The sequence below is a fragment of the Pipistrellus hanaki genome (genome assembly GCF_964339955.1).
Source record: "Pipistrellus hanaki genome assembly, chromosome: 2".
NCBI classification, from domain to species: Eukaryota; Metazoa; Chordata; class Mammalia; order Chiroptera; family Vespertilionidae; genus Pipistrellus; species Pipistrellus hanaki.
The window spans coordinates 167,712,045-167,738,474 of NC_140504.1; the positions used below are offsets into that span (position 1 = coordinate 167,712,045).

At 41.3% G+C, this 26,430-nt stretch overlaps 1 protein-coding gene across 2 annotated transcripts in view; it reads left to right on the plus strand.

Moving 5' to 3' along the window:
• Positions 1–10,874: 10,874 nt before the first annotated feature.
• Positions 10,875–26,430, plus strand: part of RNF11 (ring finger protein 11) — a 44,474-nt gene continuing 28,918 nt past the window's right edge. For both annotated transcript variants that reach the window (XR_014794018.1, XM_084872956.1), the window contains exon 1: positions 10,875–11,519. Coding sequence is in view for 1 of the 2 variants with exons in the window: in XM_084872956.1 (XP_084729082.1) it covers positions 11,397–11,519 (123 nt within the window). In the remaining variant the exon portion in view is untranslated. The remainder of the gene's footprint in view (positions 11,520–26,430) is intronic.

Consider the following 26,430-nt stretch of genomic DNA (forward strand, 5'->3'; position numbering starts at 1 on the left):
CGTTTTCATCTAAGGGGACTGGTATACACAATCACTATGAATTTTGTCAGCTTCAGGCTTGAGGTTTTCTTTTTTTAATTATAAAGCATTTTTTATGACAGCATAAAAGGAATGTTTTTTAAAGAAACACGAAACCCCCTTAACTTTACCTCTTTAAAACAACTGGTTTTATTTTTGCGTAGTCCCTTTATAGCATATAAAGCTTACATTGCATACCCACAGTGAACATATGTTTGTGTCCTTTTCTTTGCACTTAGTATACTGTAACATTTAAATTTTAATATAATTCATATGAAAAATAAGTAATATATAATATTATCAACTGAATACACTAGACTTTTACTGAATTTTAACATCCCGAGACTGTTGGAAATTTTTAAAAAACGTATTTTCATTTATCTCGGAGAGGAAGGGAGAGGGAGAAAAAGGGAGAAACATCAATGATGACAGAGAACAACTAATCAGTTGCCTCTTGCACGCCCCCTACTGGGAACCGAGCCCGCAACACTGGGCATGTGCCCTTGACTGGAACCGAACCAGGGACCCTCAGTCCGCAGGCCAACGCTTTATAACACTGAGCCAAACAGGCCAGGCTATTGAAAATTTTGTTGACTCTAATTTTTTATTAAAATGAGTACATTTTTGTTTATTGATTTTTTTTTTCTCTAAGTAATTTTATAGGATATTCAGGTAAAGGTCAAAGTATTTTTATGACTCAATATATATATATATATATATATATATATATATATATATATATATATATGTAATTATATTAATTTATAGTGATAATAATATTGAATGATAACCACAATCTTACTAACATTGGTGTTATAATCTCCATGCTTGACTAATAAAAAGTACCACTATAAGCATATTCTTTAAATAGAAGTAAATACCAAAAGAAAAAGCTTAAAAGTTTGGGGAGGAGGTTAGAGATTGAAGATGGGTGAGGCTGGTAGTCATATTTTTCATTACAAGTTTTATAGAATTATTTGACTTTATAAAAATAATGTGAATATATTATTTTGATTTCTTGTTTTTTACATTTTTAAACAAATAATTTTTGAGTTATTTTTTTTCTTTTTTAATATACTGTTATTGATTACAGAGAAGGGAAAGGGAAAGAGAGATGTGAGCCAAAACCGGTTTGGCTCAGCAGATAGAGCATTGGCCTGTGGACTCAAGGGCCCGGGTTCGATTCCGGTCAAGGGCATGTACCTTGGTTGCGGGCACATCCCCAATAGGGGGTGTGCAAGAGGCAGCTGATCGATGATTCTCTCTCATTGATGTTTCTAACTCTCTATCCCTCTCTCTTCCTCTCTATAAAAAATCAATAAAAATATTTTTTTTTTTTTAAAAAGAAAAGAAAGAGAGATGTGAGAGAATCATTGATTGGCTGCCCCCTACTGGAGATCTAGCCACAACCCGGGCATGTACCCTTACTGGGAATGGAACCATGACCTCCTGGGTCATAGGTTGGCGCTCAACCACTGAGTCACATTGGTCGGGCTGAATTTTCTTTCTTTAAAACAAAAAAAACCACCACTTTTTAAAAATAATTGGCCCACGCTGGTAGAAGTTTGTTACAGAATTGGGCCTGTGAAATGTGAGGGGAGGGGTCCACTCTGCCGACATCAGCACTAGGGCTGGTGCAGCACAGAGCCCTGTGGTGGGCTTCTTCACCCCCAGGAGAGGGCAACAGGTCCAAACACAGTCGCTCACTAGGAGACGTCACTGAGGCCCTACACCTTGGCAATGGCAACGGCTTTTCCACCTCGACCTTGCCACAGTCTGCAACAATCACATCCTTCAGGGGGCTTGTTCTGACGACCCATCTCGGTGCCTTCCCTCTTTCCTGCCACTTCCATGCCCTCTAGAACTCTGCCCAACACTATGTGCTTGCCATCTGGCTAGGCTGCTTGATTGTCGTGATAAAGAATTGGGAGCAGTTGGTGTCTTTGCTGGCGTTGGCCATGCTCAACCAGCCGGGCCCATCGTGTTTCAGCTTCAAGTTCTCATCCGGGAAGCGTTCACCTCGATGCTCTTACCTCCAGGGCCATCTCCCCAAGTGAAGGCCTGAATTTTCTTAATTGAAGATTTTGATCATGAGTTTCTGTGCTGACTGCAAGCTACTTTAACAAGCATTTATGTATGGGTTAGGTGTCTTGCCTGGCACTGGAGATAAATAAATGAGCAGAATTAAATATTTAGCCTTAAATAACTTTTAGTACAGGTGAGAAAGTAATCAAGTAATTTTTAAACAGATGACAGAAGCTATGATAGAGAATGTGGAGGACATTATAGGAGCATACAGGACTTTGCCTTGGGATAGGTGGATCTGAGCTGCGTCATAAAGGGAGATAGTGGAAGAGAGAGCTTTTCCAGGCAAATGGGATTGATGTAAAATGGTTGGAGGTGGCCCAGCTGGTGTGGCTCAATGGTTGAGCATTACCCATGCACCAAGAGGTCACTGGTTCCATTCCCAGTCATGGTACATGCCTGGGTTTCAGGCTCAATCCCCAGTAGAGGGTGTATAATAGGCAGCAGCTGATCAATTCTTCTTTCTCCCTTTCTCTCTGAAAATCAAATATATATATATATATATATATATATATATATATATATATATATATATATATGGGGTTGGAAGTGTCAGCAAGTTTCCTTTGTCATATCTGTTAAGGCTGGAAGGTAGGATGAGTAGAGTGTGGGATTTGCCTCAGCTTTTGTCCCATTTTATTTGGGTTGGATTAAGTGCTGTGACCTTTGGTAGACATGTTAAAATAACAGAAATGTGCCTGTTCTTAAAATGTAACTGGGGTTCTGCCTTAGCAGTGGAAATAATGCAAACAGTTATAAATGGCACCATGTCACAAGGGGGAAGGCCAGGAAAACACTAACATGTGCAAACTCTTTTGGTATGTGTTCTCTAACAGCCTCAGTGTGTCTGATTTGAGAGGGACCCCTGAGTTGCAGAGAGAGTTCCTGACTTTCCAAATTATGAACATAAGCTTTTTACCCAAGTCTCTCCAATCAAATAATGGGCGTCATTTGATTATCTTTCAAAATATCATGCCAAAAGGGAAATAGATATGAGCTATGAAAATGAACACTAATCCAATGTATTCCTCAGTTCCCTTTCCACCATTTCCACGACACCAGCCTAGTTCAGAGCTCGATATCAGACCATTGCAACGTGTGTTCTGACAACCTTCTCTATGCCTCCAGTCTCTTCCATTCAATCCATTTATCCTTGTTCTTTCCAAAACACAGACCTAATCATGGGATTCCTTTGATTAAAAAAAATAATAATAATAACTTCATTGCCTCCCCATAGCCTACTCATTATGTGGCCTTGGACAAATGACAAAACGTGTTTCTATATCTATAAGAAGAGGGATAGCGTCATTTATCTGCGTGAGGATTCAGTGATAATGTTTCTTTTGAGGTCCTCTGTGGCCCTGCAGATAAACCTAAAACCCTGGGCAGGCACATAAGTCTCTCCATCTTCGGCCCTTTCCTACCTTTCCAGCTTCATCTTCCCCATTCTCCCTTGTGTTTGCTGCTTCAATAGTTCTGAAGTGCTTGAAATTTCCTAAGCTGCCCAGTTTTTTAAATTTTTGCACATGCTGTTCATTCTGTCTGAAGTGTCTTTTCCTTGATGTCTACTTACTCAGTTCTTCTTCATCCTTCAAAACTCATGAAAACATTTATTGAATACATTTATTACACAGAGTGTATGTTCCTCTAATCACTTAACAAATGCCTAAATTCCATCTGGAGTAGTCCCAAACTTGAGTGGCTTAGATCAACAAACATTTTATTTTTTTATTTTTTTGTTTTAATATATATTTTATTGATATTTTACAGAGAGGAAGGGAGAGAGATAGAGAGCTAGAAACGTCGATGAAAGAGAAACATCGACCAGCTGCCTCTTGCACACCCCCTACTGGGGATGTGCCCATAACCAAGGTACATGCCCTTGACCAGAATCGAACCCAGGACCTTTCAGTCCGCAGACAGACGCTCTACCACTGAGCCAAACCAGTTTCAGCTCAACAAACATTTTATTTCTCACAATTCTATACGTTGGTAATCCAGTCAGGGCTAGGCTACTAGCCCTTCTGTGCCACACGGAGTCGATTTAGGTAATCTAGAGGTATTCACTTAGCTTCACTCACATGCGTTGAGCCTGGGAAGGAATGGCTAGAAAGCTGCCTTCATTTGTTCCCCTCTCTCCCCAGAAAGTCTCAATGTGGTCTCCCCAGCAGTATACATGGTGGCTCAGAGCTCAAAGAGAAAATATCCCCTGGAGACAGGAAGTGAGAATTACTAGTCTGTTAAGATGTGGGCTTGTGAACAAGCACAGTGCCACTTCTGTCGGTCAAACCATCATGCTGGTAGAGCCACCTCAGACTCCAGAGAAGGAGAGGTTCATCCCACCTGTCAATCACAGGAGGATCAATGAATTTATAGTCATCTTTATCTGCCACTGTCTGCCATCTGATACAAATTATTTACAATTTTAAAAAATACATTTACACGCATTAAAAAAAAAAAGAGCGAGAGAGATAAAAAAAAAAAAATGGGGGGAAAATACATTCACCTCTTCAAAGTATCTATCCCCTCAAAAGCCTATTATAGCATCAGATTTAAGATTAAAGTCCATGATCTCATCATCTGAATAAATTCCCAGTGTGGACGAGGCTCCTGAGATGTAACTCCTAGCGTGTACCTTCTTGAGTATTGTTCCTTTCAACATGAAGATCTCTGAACTAAGGAAATAAATTACCTTCCCCTTCACACTCTTGACTACAATGGTGAGAAAGGCCTAAGATAACTGCCAACGACACTAATGTTCAATGAGACTGGTAGGGGGGTAGGCAGGGGGAATGGAAGCACATAGCAATAGCCGGTGCATAGAAATTCTGAAAGCTAGCTAGGCACGTGTTGCCAGATCCTTAATTAAGGTCTAGTTATGCTCCCTGGGAATGGGTCTCTGTGATTTTTGTTCTGCCCTGTGAGTCATCCTTCCTTTTCCATAAAAAATAGCCCATTTTTTATAGTTGAGTGAGTTTCTCAGCCTTCTCTCTGCCCATAGTAGGAGTCCAAAGATCTCTTTTAATTCTGTATTGTCTCTGTTAGCTTCAGGCCAAGCTAATGTAACCCTTTTAAAATCTGAAGCTTTCTGTGTATCAAATTATACTCATTATCAAAGAGACACATCTACAAATTCTCTTTCAGATAGCCTTTCTCAGCCTTGGGTCCCTGTGAAGCTGCTTAGAAATCTTATTGTTGCTGAAACCGGTTTGGCTCACTGGTAGAGCGTCGGTCTGCGGACTGGAAGGTCCCAGGTTCGATTCCGGTCAAAGGCATGTATCTGGGTTGCGGGCACATCCCCAGTAGGGGGTGTGCAAGAGGCAGCTGGTCAATGTTTCTCTCTCATCGACATTTCTAGCTCTCTATCTCTCTCCTTTCCTCTCTGTGAAAAATCAATAAAATATATATTAAAAAAAAAAAAAAAGAAAAGAAAAGAAGAGAAATCTTATTGTTTAGCCAAAACAGGTTTGGCTCAGTGGATAGAGTGTGGACCTTCAGACTGAAGGGTCCCAGGTTCGATTCCGGTCAAGGGCATGTACCTTGGTTGTGGGCACATCCCTGGGAGGGGGTGTGCAGGAGGCAGCTGATCTATGTTTCTAACTCTCTATCCCTCTCCCTTCCTCTCTGTAAGGAAAAAAAAAAAATCAATAAAATATATTTAAAAAAAGAAGAAGAAAGAAGAAATCTTATTGTTTAACACAGAAGATCCATGAGGCACAGCATTAAGATCCTCAGAATTTTTCCCTCCTAGGAATAATTTTTAAAGGATTTAAGAGACATTGCCTTAAATCTTGCTGAGGTCTTAACACAGATTTTACAGTTGCATCCTTGACTTGTCTTTACCCTGTGATCTCATTTTGCTGGCAACACCTTGGATTTGATCTTCACCATGAGGCCATTTGTTCCGTTGGGATCCCTGTGCTGTCTGGAAATACTATCCTGGATCCTTCTTCAGTTTACCTCTCTCTTCTTTTATTTTATCATGGGTAGCTAGAAAAACAACAACAACAATACACACAGATGACACTTTGTACTTTCTGCCTGGAAATTCACCAGCCAGGCCCTTAAGTTCATTAGGTACCTTTCTATTTTTCATGTTACCACAAGTAACCATTCTGCCAAACCTTCCTCCACCTTTCAATAACAATTCTTTGATTGTTCTGCAAGTCCTCACCAATGATTTTCTTCAGATCTTTCCAGCTTTCTCTAACAGACTCCTCAAGGCTCACAATTAACATCTTATTTTCAATAGTGAACAACTGAAAGTTTTTCCTCTAAGATCAGGAAAAAGGCAATACCCACTTTCTTTTTTTTTTTTTTTAATATTTTTATTTTTATTGATTTCAGAGAGGAAGGGAGAGGGAGAGAGAGAAATACCAATGATGAGAGAGAACCATTAATCAGTTGCCTTCTGCACACCCCTACTGGAGATGCAGCCTGAAACCTGGGCATGTGCACTTGATTGGAATTGAACCTGGGACCCTTCAGTCTGCAGGCTGATGCTCTATCCACTGAGCCAAACCAGTTATGGCAAGAATACCCACTTTCAACATAGGACTAGAAGTTCTAGCCAGAGCAATTTGGTAAGAAAAAGAAATAGAGACATCCAAAAGATAATGTAAAATTATCTCTATTTGCAGATGATGTAATCTTATAAGTAGAAAACCCTAAAGATTAAAAAAACACTGTTAGAGCCGAAACCGGCTTGGCTCAGTGGATAGAGCATTGGCCTGTGGACTGAAAGGTCCCGGGTTTGATTCCAGGCAAGGGCATGTAACTTGGTTGCGGGCACATCCCCAGTGGGGGGTGTGCAGGAGGCAGCTGGTCGATGTTTCAAACTCTCTATCCCTCTCTCTTCCTCTCTGTAAAAAAATCAATAAAATATATTTTAAAAACAAACAAACAAAAACACTGTTAGAACTAATTAATAAATTCAGGAAAGTAGCAGGAAACAGAGTCAACACAAATATCAGTTGCATTTCTATATACTAACAATGACCAATTTGAAAAGGAAATTACAAAAATAATTATTTAACAATAGCAACAAAAAGAATAAAATACTTAGAATTAGCTTAATCAAGGATGTAAAACATTAATACAATGAAAACTATAAAACATCCTTGAAAGAAACTAAGAAGACATAATAAATGGAAATACATCTCATGTCCATGGAATGGAAGACTTTCCCACAGCCTAATAAAGGCAACTTGTATATGATGCAAATCCCGGCTTTACTACTGAATAGCCGTGTTGTTACCAGACTGGACCAGACCCAGAGTGGGTCTGCCTCTAGCCAGCCCAGTATGTGGGTTTTTTACTTTGTGTAGGAAAGATTTCACAACACAAGTCCCGGTGACCTGGAGAGTATATTTATTAAAGCTGGGGACAGTGAAACAAGGAAGGGCTTAGGATAAAAGAAGCCAACAGGCCCTGGCTGGTGTGACTCAGTTGGGTTGGAGCATTATTCCGTGCATGGGAAAGCTGCAGGTTCGATTCCCGGTTGGAGTTCATATGGGAGGCAACCAATGGATATTTCTCTCTCACACTGATGTTTCTCTCCCTTCCTTCCTCTTTAAAATCAATCAATAAATCAATCAGTAGGAGCCAACAACCAACAGAAGAGAACCTAGGTGGGGCTGCTTTGGCTCTCTAGAGCAGTGTTTTCCAACCTTCTCTCATGATGAGAATCACCTGGTGGAGTTGTCAAAACACAGATTCCTGAATCCCAACTAAGAAGTGCTAAACTAGAATTTTTGGGAACATATAGGTAAAATTGCATACCTAACTTAGTGCTCTGTATATAACATCTGTCTTAGAGCACTAGTTAAGTATACAATTTTACCTATATGTTCCCAAAAATTCTAGTTTAGCACTTCTTAGTTGGGATTCAGGAATCTGTGTTTTGACAACTCCACCAGGTGATTCTCATCATGAGAGAAGGTTGGGAAACACTGCTCTAGAGACATGACAGGACAAAAGGGAGCCCAGGTGGGGTTGCTTTTGGCTTCCTGAAAAGTCAGAGAAAAGGTGGCCTTGGAGACAGGTTCAGGGGGTTAGCCTGCTACTGCTCATTGTGCGAGCCTCCCCTTCCCCCCAAGGGTTGCAACAAATCTCATGGGGACCCTTAATGATTTAGGAGAGAAAAGCACTTGCTTGAGAGAGGGAAAGCATGTGCTGGGTCCTTCTTCTTGAGGGTTTTAAAGTTTGGGAGTTTAGCAGAGGCCTTAGGGGAGGAACTCAGTAGTATATTCCTCAGCTTTATGCTGATGTGCCAAAATGTGGCTTATTTTCTTAACTTCTTTGTCCTTGGGTGTGGTTGGCACAAATGGCACTAATTGGATTTCTGCTACTTACCTCTCTGAGAAGGGTGATTCAAGCTATTTACCCTCTGGTTGGAGAGCACAAGTGTAAATCATTTACTCTTCACTGTCCTTGTTTAGAAAAAAATAGGATTTTGCAATTTACTAAATGGCTGTAAACTGCTTGGCCATTTAACTATCTGTCTGTTTCCCTATTCTACTTGTCCTGGCTTACTGACCTGCCTCAATGTGAAGCCATGTTTCTGTTTTTACAAAACAAGAATATCAATATGTACCTTTCAGGGCTTTTATGTGTCTGGCTCAAGCTAATAAATGGCAGTTATGATTATATTTATTAAAAATTACATTGAAATTTATATATGATATGTAGATACACACAATATAATAACAAATCCCATTTATTTTATATTATTACATATATTCCAATTAAGAGAAATCAAGGACAGCTATGTAAAGAAAGTGGTCTTAGCCCTGGCTGGGTGGCTCAGTTAGCTGGAGTGTAGTCCCACTGCGCCAGGATTGTGGGTTTGATTGCTGGTCATGGCACATTCAAGAATCAACCAATGAAGGCATAGATAACTGGAACAACAAATTTATCTCCCACTCTCTCTCTCTCTGGAGCATAAATAAATAAGTAAATAAAAAACAAATTTAAATAAGTAAATAAATGAAATCAGGAAATGGTGCATTAAAAAAAGGCAGTCAAAAGCTGCCTCTTGTCTTCTTGTTGAGTGAATATTAGGAGCACTCTCATCTCTCTCGTTGCCTTCTTTTGCATACATTCATTGCTTTTTGAATTTTGTTCATTCAACCAAGAAGGAGCCTACTGTACCTTAGGCCAGTGTTTCCCAACCTTCTCTCATGATGAGAATCACCTGGTGGAGTTGTTAAAACACAGATTCCTGAATCCCAACTAAGAAGTGCTAAACTAGAATTTTTGGGAACATATAGGTAAAATTGTATACTTAACTAGTGCTCTAACACAGATTTTATATACAGAGCACTAAGTTAGGTATGCAATTTTACCTATATGTTCTCAAAAGTTCTAGTTTAGCACTTCTTAGTTGGGATTCAGGAATCTGTGTTTTAACAACTCCACCAGGTGATTCTCATCATGAGTGAAGGTTGGGAAACACTGCCTTAGGCAATGTGCCAGGCCTTGCACAGAGGAGGGACAGATAATCCAGCTTGATCAGACTGTGACCGAGAGAAGCCCAGGCACTGAAAGCACAGAGGAGACTAACACAGACTGGAGGGTCAGGAGAGGCTTCCTAGGAGAAATCCAGTTGGGTCCCAGAAGGCTCAGTGGGGATAATGATTAGCCTGAAAGAGGTAGAAGGTCTGGAGTGAGTTTCTATTAAAGAACAACATGAGTAGCTTGGGCCGGCATGGGTCAGTGGTTGAGTGTCAAGCTACGAACCAGGAGATCATGGTTCGATTCCCATTCAGGGCACTTACCTGGGTTGTGACTTGGTCCCAGGTATGGGGCCTGCAGGAGGCAACCAAGCAATGATTTTTCTCTTATCACTGATGTTTCTTTCTCTCTCTCCCTATCCCTTTCTCTCTGAAATCAATAAAAATATACATATTTTAAATTTAAGTATATATTATTTTATTTAAAAATAAAAATATAGTTTTATTTAAAAATAAAAAAGGACATGAGTAAAGGCCTCGGCCAACGGGAACCGTTTTCTAGGTAAAGGAGAGTATTCAGACAGCCTAGAGTTTAGAATATGTGAGGAAACCATGCTGCTAATGAGTTTAGGGAGGTAGACAGGTTTTTAAACCATTTGAGAATTAATAACTTAAGTCATCACAGTATTGGGAAGCGATTGAAGGTTTTAAACAGAATGCCATCAGACTTACATTTAAAAAGATCATTCCACTGTGCATAGAATGGATTGGATGGGGGCCACGGTGAATGAAGGGACACCAGCTTTGAGAGTGTTGCAACAGCGCGGGTGAGACATGATGGTGACATGGACTAGGGTGGTGAGAAGGCAAAGACACAGAACCATCTGAGACACACAACTGGAGGAAGGATCTCTAAGGGAGTGATTGGATAGGAAAAGATTCATTGGTGAGTTTAAGGATCAAGGGGAAGCCATTGAACATTTTAACTGTATGGGAGCGATACCTCCTGCTATATTTCTATAAAAGGATCACCAGGCCGAAGGTGGTGAGGAGACTCAGGACAGTGCCCACGTAAGAGCCGGGACCAGCGGGGAGGGAGCGTGGCTGCGGGGGAGACCTCAAAGGTTTCGGGGTCGGGACCCGAACCTCGGAGACGCGGGCACAGACGCAGCAGCTGCAGCCGGGGAACAGCGGAGGGAGGGGGAGCGCGGCCGGCGCGGCCCACGCCGCCGGCGCCGGGGGCGGGGCCAGGGCACGCACGGCGGCGTGACGCAGGCCGCAGCCGGCCTCGTTCTGGCCGCCGCCGCCGCGCCGCCGCCGCCGCCGCCGCCGCCGCCGCCGCCGCCGCCGCCGCCGCGCTGAGGCGGAGTAGGATGAGGCCCGCGGCCGCGGCTCCGGCGTCTGCAGGGGCAGCGGCAGCTGAGGCAGCAGCTGAGGCAGCCGCGCCGGCCGCGCCCCCGGCTCCTGACCTGGATTAGGCCCAGCGGCTCCGTGGCCGCCGCCGCCCCGCGGGGGGGCGGGGTGGGGAAGTGTCTGGTCTCCCCGCCCGCCCCCCCCACCCCACCACCACCACATCGCCGCCTCGCTGGAGGCTCCCGCCGCGACCCCAGCGGCGCCCGCGGCCCAGCGCTGAGCCCCCGCCCCGGGGGGCTGGCATGAGCGGCGCTCCGGCGGCGCCGGGGGGCGGGGGAGCCGCCGCCTGAGCCCCGGCCTGCCGCCGCCGACCCCTCCTCGCTGACCGCGGCTGACCGCGGCGCTTACGAAAGACCCCGCCACCGCTCACCGCCCCCCCCACTTCACCCCTCACCCCCCAGATCACACACCCTTAAGCCTCGGAAGATGGGGAACTGCCTCAAATCCCCCACTTCGGATGACATCTCTCTGCTCCACGAGTCTCAGTCCGACCGGGCGAGTTTCGGCGAAGGGACGGAGCCGGACCAGGAGCCGCCGCCGCCATATCAGGTAGAGGGGAGGGGGTGTGGGGGGGGAGGGGGAGCGGCGGCGGCGGCGGCGGGGTGCAGGGGCTTGGAGGCTGTCAGCGCCCCTGGCCTCGGCAGGGCCTGGCCCGGGGGGTGGGGGTGGGGGCGGGGGCGGGGGCGGGGGGGCGTTGACCCGCTTTTAGGGCTGTTTCTGAGGGCGATGGCTCCCTGCCCCCAGGAATGGGGGGGGCTCCTTCGCCTCTTCCCGGGCACGGCGTGTGGGGCTGGTCCCCCCCCCAGTCCTTGAGCGGTGGGACCCCGAGTCTGGGATCTACCTCAGCGGCTGGTGGGTGGTTTGCTGGTGGAGTTGGGAGTGACATTTTCCTGCCTTGAATGCCTGAATCGAGATTTTTCTCCTCGAGCCGCAGGGACCTGGGTTGTGGGACCTGGATGGGTGGCGATCTCCCCCCCATTGATGTGTTTCTGTGGCTCATCCACCCCCGCCCCCTCCCCTGTCTGTGCTCCCGGGGTCTGGGAGGGGTGGTGCATGTCTCCTCCTTGGGAGAGAAGATCTTTCCGTGGGGATATATCAGTCCCATCACATCGATAGTTACTTGTGGGTGGACTTTGTTTGTTTTTTTAAAACGACTTACTTGTTTACATATTTTTTTTTTTATTAAGTGTTAAACCCCTCCTCCTTTGCTCCACCCCCATGACACACCTTGGAAACGCTTTGACTTCGTAAAACTTGATTCTCTTGAACTTTGGGAACCTTTTAAACAGGACGTGAGCCATAGACCCTCTGTTCCTCGTGGTCCTCCTCCCTTTGTATCCAGGACTTTCTTCTAAATAGTTTTCACTGCTTTTGGTACGACCATCAGCGCCCCCAGATGGGTTTACACACGATTCATCAAGAGCTATGCCCTCTTGAGAGAAAAACTCAAGGTAGACATGTAGGTGTTATTGTTCATAATGCATACAAAGCTTTCCTCTACTTCTTCAGTTTTAAGGGATGTTGGTTAAAAACTTTACCACCACCACCCCCCACCCCCCCAGAAGGACTTTGCAGAGTTAAAGTGGCTTAATTTTTTTTTTCTCTCTCCTGAGGGGGTTTCGTTTTTTAATTGGGCAGGCTCCTTTGTTGTTTCACGGTGACATCATTATCTAGTGTTATTCTTTTCTCATTCCTGAGTAAACCAGTGTCTCATGACAGCAGAAGAACCTGATCACACAAGCCGGTTTTCTGAATAAAACCCTCCAGGGGCTTTTCATAAATACCAGTCCAGTCCAGTCCAGTCCTGATTGTGGCATACAGAAGCCTCCGTGACTTCCCTCGCGTTCTGTATTCCAACTCTGCTCCAGTTGCTCCCTCTGCCCGGAGCCCTTCCCCCAAGGTCAGCCAGGTGAACATCTAATCCTCTTTGAGGACTCGGCTCTCCTGTCACCTCACATTCCCCTCCCTCCTGTCCCGAATCTATCACTCCCTTGTTTGTGTCCTCCTGAACCCTCTGCACTTCCTTAAACAGCACCTAGAACGCTTACCTGAGCGTTCTTACCCTTGTTTAGTTAGATGTTATGTCTCATGCTTGAGGCATTTCCCTCTTTCCACTGTGTAAACTGCACGCTCGCAGGGGCCCTGTGTCTGTCTCCTAGTATTTGCTGTTTTGTCCCCCGCATCTGGTTCATAGTAGATACTCAGTAACTGGGACAAATGAAAACTATATATAAGACTTGAGAACAGCATACATGTGCCCATGCTTTGTGCAATTTTTTTGGCACAGAAAAGCTCTTGTTGAAGGGATTAATGAGTTTGGATTCAATATTATGTTTTGTAAATTTACACACCCATTTCTTCCAAAGAATTGCCACAGGGAAAATCTCTTTAAAAATACAAACTAAGAGGGGAAAGGGGACATATGTAAAACTTTCAACAGTAAAGATTTAATTTAGAAAGACATAAGCTTAATCTGGCTGTCTTTCTGAATTTTTGAAACAAGTAAATTGTTTATATTTCACTTTTTGTTTACCTCAAAATACTGTAAGACTAGTATGTGCTTATTTCAGTTTCATGAGCAAATTTTTGTAGTGGGTATGGATTTTTATTTCAAAATCTTCTTTCATATTTTCTAGCCCCTTTCCAGGTAAATTGAATATCTTTGACTTATTGCCCTTTTTATTACTTACGATAACATAGGGTTGAGAACTGTATTGGCTTTTTCCAGGAGGACTAGATGATAATGAGAGGTTTGGGGGGTTTATTTTTTGGTATCATGGAGGAAAATATTTTGAAACATGTTATTTGTGACAGTGGGAGTTTTTTGTGGTTGTCCTTTCTTGAAATAAATGACCCAGATGCTGATGTGGAAATTTGGTTGGTATCAATTGAAAGAAAATAATTTCTTTTAAAAGTAGGAACATAAAAAGAGAAACTTGAGTAGAAAATATTTTGTTCCCCATGAAGGAAATAAGATTTTCAAGAATGATTTATTTAGATGACCTGAGAAACCCCATCCAAAGTAAATTATTTATATTTCCAGTGGACAGAAGCAACTCCTCTCACCTTAAATAGTATGTAATTAGCAGAGTTACAGGAATATTGGCTAATCATTTTTTTGACTAATTTCTTAAAAAGGTAGTCTCAGCTGCAACAGAATTAATTTTTTTTTTCATAAAGGAAATAGATGATTATAAAGAAACACACTTGTATTTTTCTGTAGTGAAGAGATGTTTGTTAGTGAAGAGATGTTTGTGTTTGTGTTGCACAATGTATATCTATATGCCAAGAGCTCTAACTTCTGGTTATTTCTTATTAGCAGGATCTAACAGACTTTTTTTTATTTTGCATAAAAGTAATCTGTACCATTACTGTCAAAGTTTATAGGAAGTACATATTTCTTTCCTGGGTTGTTGTGTTTTCTGTTGTTGTTGTTTGTTTGTTTTTATAGCCTCCTAGCTGGTCTCTCTTGCCTTCCCAATAAGTCTATTCCTTTTTTAAAAAATATTTTTTATTGATTTTTAGAAAGTCAGGAAGGGGGAGAGAGAGAGAGAGACATCCACATCAACATGGATTGCATCCTGTACGATCCCCCATCTTCGGGGATGGAGCCTGCAGCCCAGGCACAGGCACATACTCTGACCAGGGAATCAACCAGCACCAGCATGGTGTATGGGACAACACCCAACCAACTGAGCCACCCCAGCCAGGGCCTAATAAGTCTGTTCTTAATTTAGCAGCCAGCTGAGTGATTCTGATACAACAGATCATGACACCCTGCTTAGCCTTCTATGGATACCCATTTCATTCAATGTAAAAGCCAAATTCCTTACAGTGTCCCCTAATCTATACTATAATAATATACTAATTAGACTGGGAGACCTTCCGGACAAAGCCACGGTGGCGGGGCCAAGGCAGAGGTGGTTAGGGGCAATCAGGCCAGGAGGGGAGGGCAGTTGGGGTGATCATGCCGGTGGGGGAGGCAGTTGGGGCAAGAAGGCCGTGGGGGGGGGGGGCAGTTGGGAGCAAGCAGGCTGGCAGGCAGAGTGGTTATGGGTGATCAGGCAGGCAGGCAGGTGAGCAGTTAGGAGCCAACGGTCCCAGATTGGAGAGGGTGCAGGCCAGGCTGAGGGGGACCAAGCCAGGCTGCTGGCTTCTCTTTAGCCTTTCCGGCTTTCTTGTCCCAGGATACTCCAGGACCTTTGCCCTGGTTTCTGTGCCTGGAGTGCTCTTACCCCAGTATCACCATCGCTGACTCCCTGGCCTTCTTCAAGTCTTTACTCAAATGACACTTTCTTAAACGCTTTCTGACCACCCTTTTTAAATTGCAGCTTGCCACAATATCCTGGAATTCCTCCTTACTCTTTTCTGTTTCCCCCCCATACCATTTATCATTTTCTAACAGTATCTTTACTTATTATGTTTATTATCTTTCTCCTCCCACTAAGTGGTAAGCTTCCTGAGAAAAGGGGATTTTTAAAGAACAGTTTTACAAGTACCTAGAACTGTGCCTGGCACACATTAGGCACTCAATTATTGGTTGAATGAATGGATTTTTTAAAATCAATGTATTTATTTTGAGGCAAGTGCATTTGAATGTCTTATAAGAACTATGTATATTCCTACTGCCTTTTCCCTTTATTATGGATCATTTTTAAGGTATCAATTCTAAAATTCAAATCTCATAATATTAAATGTAGGTATAAAATAATTATTGATAAAATAATTTAGGGTTTAGTTCACCCTTATATATTCTATAACAGAACATTTATGAGAAAGTACTTGAATGCTTGTCCTTAGAGAAATAGGAGAAAAGAGGTTAGAGCTTTTCTTGAATTAGAAATATCAATAAAAACAAAGAAATTTGGCCAAAACCAGTTTGGCTCAGTGGTAGAGCGTCGGTCTGCGGACTGAAAGGTCCTGGGTTCGATTCCGGTCAAGGGCATGTACCTTGGTTGCGGGCACATCCCCGGTAAGGGGTGTGCAAGAGGCAGCTGGTCGATGTTTCTCTCATTGACGTTTCTAGCTCTCTCTCTCTCTCTCTCTCTCCCTTCCTCTCTGTAAAATATCAATAAAATATATTCAAAACAAAACAAAACAAAAAAAGAAATTTGGCACATCCTCTATTCTCTCTGGAGTGTTTAGAAAGATACAAAGGGAATATGCTTGGAGAAAGGATAAGTCATGAAAAAATGAGGAGTGAAGCTTCTTAAGAAGAAATGGCCAGTAGGTAGGCCAGCACCCAAAGGTATATGTGAATAGGTTGAGGTACTACTCTTACTCTAAAACCCTGTTTGTCGTATGCTAATTCAAGAGCGGCATCTTATTAAAAGAGTTTAATATTCATTGAACAATAACAAGAGCCACTTAACAGCATTTCTATCTGAATATATATATAATCAGTTTTGTAGTAGTTATATAACTTGAGAATTACTGATCTCTTCCTCCTGTCCTACACTTTGTGATGAATACATTTGTGATTTTAAAATCAGAAGTAAAATTAGTTATTGTTAACATAGCAGTGATGCAAGTATAGCTCTTGTTTTAGAGTTTGGTATGTCTGAATCCAAATTCTTGTCACTTATATGTAAAATATGAAGAGAGTTTATTAGGTTATATTGTGTTTTGAGGAGCTTCTTTCACAAATAACAAAATATAATATTTGGCCGAAACTGGTTTGGCTCAGTGATTAGAGCGTAGGCTTGCAGACTGAAAGGCCCCAGGTTTGATTCCGGTCAAGGGCATGTACCTTAGTTGCAGGCATATCCCCAGCAGGGGGTGTGCAGGAGGCAGCTGATCGATGATTCTTTCTCATCGATGTTTTTAACTCTCTATCCCTTTCTCTTACTCTCTGTAAAAAATCAATAAAATATATTAAAAAAAACAAAAAAACATAACATTTGGATATTTTCAATTGTGACTGAATAAACTTGCTTCAAGATACTTAAAAAAAAAAAAAAAGGCTTGATCTCTTCTGTAGCACTTATTAAAAGTAACCCCCCTCCTTTAAAAGTCTATAATATAATCTATATTAATAAAAGGATAATATGCTAATTGGACTGGGAGACCTTCCAGAAACCTTCCGGATGTTCTTCTGGACAAAGCCACAGTGGCAGGGCCAAGGTAGAGGCGGTTAGAGGCCAAGAGGGGAGGGCAGTTGTGGGTGATCAGGCCAGGATGGGACGGCAGTTGTGGTTGATCAGGCTGGTGGGGGACGGGACCATTGAGGGTAAGCAGACCAGCAAGGGGGCCAGTTGGGGGTGAGCAGGCCGTCAGTGTATCAGTTGGAGGTGATCAGGGTAGCAGGGGGAGGAGGGTCGGCGGCGGCAGTTTGGAGTGAGCGGGCCAGCAGGGGGCAGTTGGGGACTAGCAGACCAGTGGGGAGGGAAAGTGAGGGTGAGCAGGCCAGCATGGGGGGCAGTTGGGAATGAGCAGGCTGTCAGGGGAGGCAGTTGGGGGCAAGCACACTGGTACGGGGGGCAGTTGGGGGTGATCAGCAGGATGGCATGGGGGGGGCACATTTGGGGGCGAGCAAGCTGGCAGGCAGAGTGGTTAGGGGCAATCAGGCAGGCAGGTGAATGATTAGGAGTCAGCAATCCCAGATTGTGAGAGGAATGTCCGACTGCCGGTTTAGGCCTGATCCCTGTAAATCAGCAGTAGGACATCCTTTGAGGGGTCAGATTGGAGAGGGTGCAGGCCGGACTGAGTGACACCCTCCTCCTCCCCCCATCCCACTCTCCCCCCTCCCCCGTGACAAATTTTGTGCACCGGGCCTCTAGTATAATATAATGCTTATTTTTAAGTATACAGAGCTGTATTAATATATTCATATTTTGGGTTTTTTGGATACTTTTATGAAGTCAATTCAAGTAATTGAAGATCTTTTTATGTTTTATTTTTGTTTACCATTTTGGTGGAAATTATCTCAAAATGTAGTTCATATATCTTGGTCTTATTGAACAAATTATTTAATTTTTAAAAAATGCCCTATGTAGGACATTTATCCTTCTCCTCTTAAAAGTTTTACCTTTTCACTGAGGTGTAGATCAACTCTAACCTCTTTAATGTTTTTAGAAAGCATTAACTAAAAAATATTTTAAGAAAGTCTAGTTTTCATTTGACCATTTTTTCCTCCCTCCCTCCTGATTTTCTTTGTATTATTTGGAAATCATTTTACCTTATAAATTAGCTCTGATACTTTAATAATTATTTTCTTTCCAAATTACAGTTTTCTTAAAGATGAGAATGAGGTAAGATTTTAAATTTTCTTTTTTTTAAATATTTTTTTTATTGATTTCAGAGAGGGGGGGGGGGGAGGGAGAGAGAGAGAGATATCAATAATGAAAGAGAATCATTGATCGGCCGCCTCCTGCACGTCCCCTATTAGGGATTGAACCCAAAACTCAGGCGTGTGCCTTGACCAGATTCAAATCTGGGACCCTTCAGTCCTCAGGCCAACACTCTATATCCATCAGCCAAACCAGCCAAGGTTGGATTTTACACTTTCTTGGTGGAGTGGAATGGCACCTTACATATTCTGGACACCCAGTGACTAACTTAGAACTACTATTCCATCTCCCTCTTATTGTCACCACCATAATTGATGTTCTCATTACCTCTTACAATAGCCTAATTGACATATCTCCTCCCCATTCATTTCATTCCTTGCTGCTAAACAAATTCTAACCAGAGTAAATCCCTTGCCTCTTAATCCTTAATGATTCTTGATGACTTGTCACTGAAAATCTCAGTCTTAAATATCTGTCAAAGTCATAATCTGGCTCCTTATATAGTTTTTCAGCTTTTTAAGTCTGACTCTAGTCAGAGAAAACAGTTTGTTGTAATCTATATATGCCTCTGTTTTCCAATCTCTGCCTTAGCTCATTCTGTTCCCATTGCCATTAGTACCCTTCCCTTAATTTCTAATGTAAATTCTAGCTTTCAAGGTCCAGCTCAGATGCCAGGAATCCTTTTCTGATCTCCAACATGAATAATTTCTTACTCCTTACTTCTTTAAAGAGTTCATTTACCATTCCGTGGACACTTTGTTTACCCTTACTATTTGATTTTAATTATAACAATGCCACATCTCCTCTGCTAGAATCCAAGACTGATGATTATCTTTGCATTGCTAGAACTGTTTTTCACATAGTAGGCACTCAAATACTTGAGTAAATGTGAATATCAGTTATTTTGTTTTTCTGTAAGAGTGTTAAGTTTGCTTTTTAAAAAATACTTATTGCTTTTAGAGAGAGGAGGAGGAAGGGGAAGAGACATTGATTTTGTTGTTTCTACCATTTATGCATTCATTGGATGCTGCTTGTATGTGCCCTGACCTGGGGTCAAACCTGCAACCTTGGTGTATGGGAATGACGCTCCAATCAGCTAACCTCCCTGGCTAGGCTGGTTGTTTGCTTCTATTGATACATAAATTGTTCCCAGAATCATGTGCTTTAGTGTTTGGCCTTTGTACTTTAAAGGGTCCTGCTATTTTCCTCTCCCACATTAACTATTTTTATCTGACTGTATTCAGTTTTCTTCTGTCACTGCTAATTTATAAAGTGTATAAACTTTGGGAAACTTAATCTGTTTATTTTTTTCATTCAAGTTTGGTTTGTGTTCTATGTAGTTTAACTTGCCTTGGTTTTTGTAAAAACGAAGAAGCAAAGATTATTTGTTTGCTTATTTACTTAAAATCTTTGTTATAGGGGGTTTGTTTGTTTATGCCTGATTTTCCACTCTGGATGTCCTTTAATTATGGCTGATTTTTTGCCATTAAGCATGTATGCACGTTTAAGAGTAGGACAGTGTGTCACTTTAATTCTAGAGCTAATTATAGGGTAATTTGAGAAGATGGGGTAATAAGTTACTTGGCAGATAAGACCCAGAAAACTTGACTTTCTTAAAATATTTTTTAGTTAATGCTTTCTAGAAATATCATAAAATTTTATCATAAAATTTAGAGCTTTAAAATCTTAATACAATACTTTAGAATGGGATTCTTTTTTTAAAAAGGTTTTAATTTTATTTGGTTTCCTCTAAACTGAAAAATTGTCACAGAATAGCTGCTATAAATTCTGACTTTTTTATTTAACTTGACTCTTTTTCTTTCTGTCTTTTTTTTAAAATGCTGTAATTAATTTAAAAACTTTATTTTCAGAGAGGAAGGGAGAGGAAAAGAGAAATAGAAACATCAGTGATGAGAGAGAATCATTGATTGGTTATCTCCTGGATATCCCCTCCTGGGAATCGAGACCATAACCCCAGCATGTGCCCTTTACCAATATCGAACCTGGGACCCTTCAGTCTGCAGATTTGACACTCTATCCATTGAGCCAAACCGTCTGGTGCCTCCCTTCTGTCTTTATTATGCCTCAGCCAAGTTTAAATGAGGAGGGGAATGAAAGGATGATTGTACATACAATTGGAATTAAATGTTGTATTTCTTTGTCATCTTGTCTCAAGCCATTTTTAATTATCTTCTGTATATTACCTTCCTTCAAGCAAAGAAATAGGGATGATGTATTTTTTTCATTTATTCAAATAGGTTATTAAAAAATAGGCTGGAATAATTTTCCAGAAGTCGATTCCTTACCAGTAACTTTTAATAATGAATTTAACAGACACTTACGATATTACTAAAATGCTCAGAATTCAAGATTATTATACTAGGGGCCCAGTGCACGAATTCGTGCACTTTTAAAGAAACAGGGTCAGGTCTCGGGCCATCCTCCGTGCCTCTGCCCAGCCCCTCCTGCCACAGCCCCTGGTCTCCTGCTTCTGTTGCCGCTGCTGTTCTCATATGCTGACGGTGCCAGCCCCGCTCACACCCATTGACGGCGCCAAGTGATTGGAGTGGGTGCTAGCGGCAGCAGCTGCCCTGATTGCTCCTCAGGAGCAGGGGGAAGTGGAGAAGCCCTTAGGACGATCAGGGACAGCAGCTGCTGCTTGCACCTGCTGACGGTGCCAATTGATTGTGAGTGGTGAGTGTGAGTGGTGGCTCTGGCGCTGGCAGTGGGTGTGAGTGGTGGCTGCTAGCCCCAGTCGCCCCTCAGGGCAGGAGGAGGTGGAGAAGCCCTGAGGGGCAATCAGGGCCGGAAGCCACAGTTTGCACCTGCTAATGGCGCTGGGGTGTCACTGGTCGTCAGCAGATGGTACAAATGGTAGCTCCGATGCCAGCAGCAGGTTCGAGCTCTGGGCAGGACTACAGTGTATGGGAGTAAAGAATTTTCAGGCCGGGACCGGTTTGGCTCAATGGATAGAGCGTCGGCTTGGGGACTGAAGGGTCCCGGGTTCGATTCCGGTCAAGGGCATGTACCTTGGTTGCGGGCATATCCCCAGTAGGGGGTGTTAAGAGGCAGCTGATCGATGACTCTCTCTCATCGATGTTTCTAACTCTCTATCTCTCTCCCTTCCTCTCTGTATAAAATCAATAAAATATATTTAAAAAAAAAAAAATTTTCAGTAACCACCAGAGGCTCGTCCCAGTGACAGCAACCAGTGCCCGGCCTTGGTCTGGCATCCTTGCTCACCTTCACCATCCTGCCTTGGCCAATGCCTGCCATGTTCTGCACTCTGCCACCTGCTACTGATGCCACCATATTCCATGCGTGGTCAGCGTGCGTCATAGTGACCAGTTGTTCAATTGTTCTGCTGTTCCATCTATTTGCATATTAGGGTTTTATATATGTGTAGGTAAATGAAGTTGAGTGATGTGGTTAAAGATACTAAAGACTCACAGAAAGTGGAAATGTGAGTGAAAGATGTAAGGAACAGTCGGCTTACAGACAGCCAAAGTGTGTGTTTTTAATGGCAGAAGAGATTGCTACATGCAATTGAGAAGTAAAGTGATAAGGGAGAACTTAATATTTTCTTCTCTTGGAGAATCTGCCTGACCTTTTGATTTTGACATTCAGTTTGGCTTTATGTTGCTTTTGAAGTCTTAGAAGAGTTCCTTTATTTTAACTGATTATGAATACTTTGAGTTCAGCCCTGGCCACATGGCTCAGTTAGTTGGAATGTTGTCCCCTATACCAAAAGGTTGCATGTTCAATTCCTGGTCAGGGCACATTCCTAGGTTTCAGATTCCTTCCCCAGTTGGGATACATACAGGAGGCAACTGATTGATATCTCTCTCTCTTTCTCCCTTCCTCACTCCTTCTCTCCCTTCCTCTCTCTAAAATTAATAAAACAACAACATATCCTTGAGTGAGGATTTAAAAAAAAAAGAATACTTTGAATCTAGTTTAATGTGAATGCATATATACCTATCTTTTAATTAAATAGCCAACCAGGAGTGTGCTTCCAGGGGCAAGTTGAGTAATTATCTTGTTACTTAACCCAGAGAGCATACAGTAAGATAACTAAGAAATCTTCAAAAGTGTGGGAAATAAAGCAATCCTCCAGATATATTAATTTTTAAATTTATTAAAATTTTCTGAATTTCTTATGAAGCTGAATGGCTTTAAGAAGAGTGAGACTTTCGACCTAGCTGGTTTGGGTTGGTGGATAGAGCATCAGCCTTCGGACTGAAGGGTCCCATGTTTGATTCCAGTGCAGGAAACAGCCAGTCAATGATTTCCTCTCATCGATGTTTCTATCTCTTTCCTCTCCTTCCTCTCTGAAATCAAAACAAATATATTGAAGTAAAAAAGAGTGAGACTTTTATAACTGACCAACTAGTTAAAATTACATATAATTTTATATAACAATTTAATTCTTTGATTTGTTGGGGGCGGGGACAGGGAAGAAGCAATTTACCAAAAACTGAGTTGCAAGGCTTTAAAGATAAAAAGCAGGATGCTTGATACCTATTTTCTGTCACCAAGTATGTTAGGCACCCAGGGGAAAGGAGAAATGAATCCTTTACTCCCGAGGAAGCTACTATATTAGTTAAAGGGGCCAAAATTAATGCTTATACATGAAGCATTTTATTATAGTTTATTGTGAAATAGTATAATCAAGTATTATGTGTTTGATGTAAACTTTGAAGTTGAAAGATCAATTTGTAATATGATAGTGAATCACAGACTTACTTTTTAGGTTCTGAAGACTTTAAATGAAGTCTTATGTGAACATCAGTGTAAAAAAAGGAATAAAAGCAGTCCTGGCTGGTGTCAGTGGTTAGAGTGTTGCCTTGAGCACAGAAAGGTCATGGGTTCAATTCCTGGTCAAGGGCACATACCTGGATTGCAGGTTTGATTCCCAGCCCTGGTTAGGGGGATATGGGTGGCAATCAATTGATGTGAGATCTCTCTCACCTTGAAGTAAGTTTCTCTCTTTCTCTTTGTCTTCCCCTTCCTCCCTTCCACTCTCTAAAAATCAATGGAAAAAATATCCTCTTAAGATCAGTGGAAAAATGTAAAGATTAACAAAAAATCAAACAAAAAAGAATAAAAGCAAAAGAGCTGCTCTTATTAAACTATGAGTAGGGTAACTTAGACCCAAAAAAATAATGAGTAGATGGTGATTATGAATTCTATAATCTTATGCACTTAGAGTATAATATACAAGGATGGGCAAAAGCAGATTTTCAGTTGTAATACAAATAAGTACTACAATAATAAATAATAATATAATACACTGTGTTTTGCATACTCACAATTGTAAACCTGCTTTTGCCAACCCTGTATATGTTTGTGTAAACCTTTTTATTGTTTATATACAATAAGCAGTATTTCTTTAATGGTATATTAATAGTATAGTGTACTTTTACATATTAGAACCACTATGAAGATAGAGCCTATTTCCACCACCCCCGAAAGACTCCCTCATACCCCATCCAACAGTCAATACCTCTCTCCGAAAGGTAACCACTCTTTTGACCTCTTATATCCATAATTGTGTTTTGCCTAGTTTTAAAGTTAAATAGAATAATTTGTACAGCATTGTGAATTTTTTTTGTGTTCTTAATATGTATGTGATAATAGTTCATACTATTTTTTTAAATATATTTTATTGATTTTCTACAGAAAGGAAAAGAGAGAGATAGTTAGAAACATCGATGAGAGAGAGTCATCGTTCAGCTGCCTCCTGCACACACCCCCCCCCCCAGTGGGGATGTGCCCGCAACCAAGGTACATGCCCTTGACCTGGGACCCTTCAGTCCGCAGGCCGACGCTCTATCTGAGCCAAACCAGGTTCAGGAGTTCATACTATTTTTTATTGCTTATAGTATTCAATTATATAAATATACGTTTTTATTAATTCTATTATTGACGTATATTTGAGTTGTGTTAATTTTTGGTTGCATAAATCGGTTGTGATCATTCTTTTAATGTACATAATGTATAAAAGCACCTGATTATTTTGAGTATATATCCAGGAGTGAAATTGCTTTGTAATGGGGTAAGTATTGATATATGTTTAGTTTTCCCCACAGCATTTTATTAAGTACTTTTCAAAATACAGAGAAGTAGACAGAATTGTTTGAATACCCATATTCCCACCACTCAGATTCTGCAGTTAACATTTTGCCATATTTGTTTTAATACATACCCATCCCTCTATCAAAACATTCTGGTTTTTGATGCATTTCAAAATAAGTTGCTAAGTAGTTTTCCAAAGTGGTTTCACCAATTTACAATCCTACTAGCAATGTGTAATAATTCTATTTGCACTATATCCTTACCAGCACCTGGTATTGTCAGACTTATTTTTTTTTTCATTTTTAGATATTAATTTTTTTGAGAGAGAAAAACATCAATTTGTTGTTGTTCCACTTATTTATGCATTTATTGGTTGATTCTTATATGTGCCCTGCCTGGGATCAAACCCACAACCTTGATGTATTGGAATGATGTTCTAACCAACTGAGCTATCTCATCAGGTTTGTAATTCTTATTTTAGACATTTTGATAAGTGTGTAGAAGTACTTCATTGTGGTCTTAATTTGTACTTCCTCAATGAGAAATACATCCAATATACATACTAATATGTGTTGTGTGTTTTTTTTGTTTGTTTGTGGCTACCCTCTTTCATTTAGTATAATGTTTTCAAGATTCATATATGTTGTAGTATGTTTCAAGACTTCATTTCTTTTTATTGTGAAATATTCCATTGTATGGATCTGCCTCATTTTATTTAGCCATTCATCAGTTGATGAACATTTGAGTTTCTCCTTTTTGTCTCTCATGAATGCTGCCAGGACCATTTGTATACAAGTTTTTATATAGATGTGTTTTCACTTCTCTTGGTCACACATCTACTAGTGGAATTGCTGTGTCATATAATTACATATTTAATCTTTTGAGGAACTGCCAAACTGTTCTCCAAAGCATTTGTACTATTTTACATACCCATCAGCTGTGCTCAAGTGTTCCAATTTCTCCATGTTGTCTAAAAACTTATTTTTTTTATTTTATTATAACCATCGTAGTGGCTATACTAGTAAAGTATCTCAGTGTGGTTTTGATTACATTTTCCTACAGGCTGATCATGTTGAGCATCTTTTTATGTGCTTGTTGGCCATTTGTATATTGTCTTTGGAGAATGTTTGTTCAGATCCTGTGCCCATTTTTAATCAGGTTGTCTATTATTGAATTGTAAGAGTTCTTTATTCTAGGCCCTTGTCAGATGTATGATTTGCAAAAGTTTTCTACCATTTTGTGAGTTGTCTTTTCACTTTCTTGATGGTGTTATTTGAAACACAAAAGTTATGAGTTCTGATGAAAACCAATTTATTTTTTTCTTTTGTTGTTTTAGCTTTCAGTGGTTGTGTCTGAAGTTTAGCTTAAGATCACAAAGGTTCGTTCCTGTTTTCTTCTAAGAATTATTTTTAGTTCACACAATATGACCCATTTGGAGTTAATTTTTATGTATAGTGTAAGAAAGGCCCACATTTATTCTTTTGTGTGTGACTGTTCTGTTGTTATAGCACCATTTGTTGAAAAGAGCATTCTTTCCCCTTTGTCTTGGCATTCCTGTCCAAAATCAATTGTCCGAAAATGTAAGGGTTTATTGCTGGACTCTTCAATTTTGCTCCATTGATCTGTATATCTATCCTTAATTCTAGTACTATACTAGCTTTGTCATAAGTTTTGAACTCAGAATTATGAGTCTTCCAACTTTGTTCTTATTATTCAACATTGTTTTCACTATTCTGAGTTTTTGTAATTTCATATAAATTTTAGGGTCAGCTGTCAATTTATACAAGTAAGCCAGCTGGGATTTTGATAGAGCCACGTGTGATTTATTTTTTTGCTGATTCTCACTTGATATTTTTCCATTGATTTTTATTTTATTTTATTTTTATTTTTTTAGAGAGAGAGAGAATGGAAGAGAGAGGGAAAGACAGAGAGAAAACATCATTGTGAGAGAAACACATAGATTGATTGTCTCCTTCACATGCCTCGACCAGGGCCCGGGCTGGAGAGGAGCCTGAAAATCAAGGTCCCTGCCCTTGGCTGGAATTGAACCCTGGACCCTTTGGTGTATAGGTCGACTGAGCCAAACCGGGCTG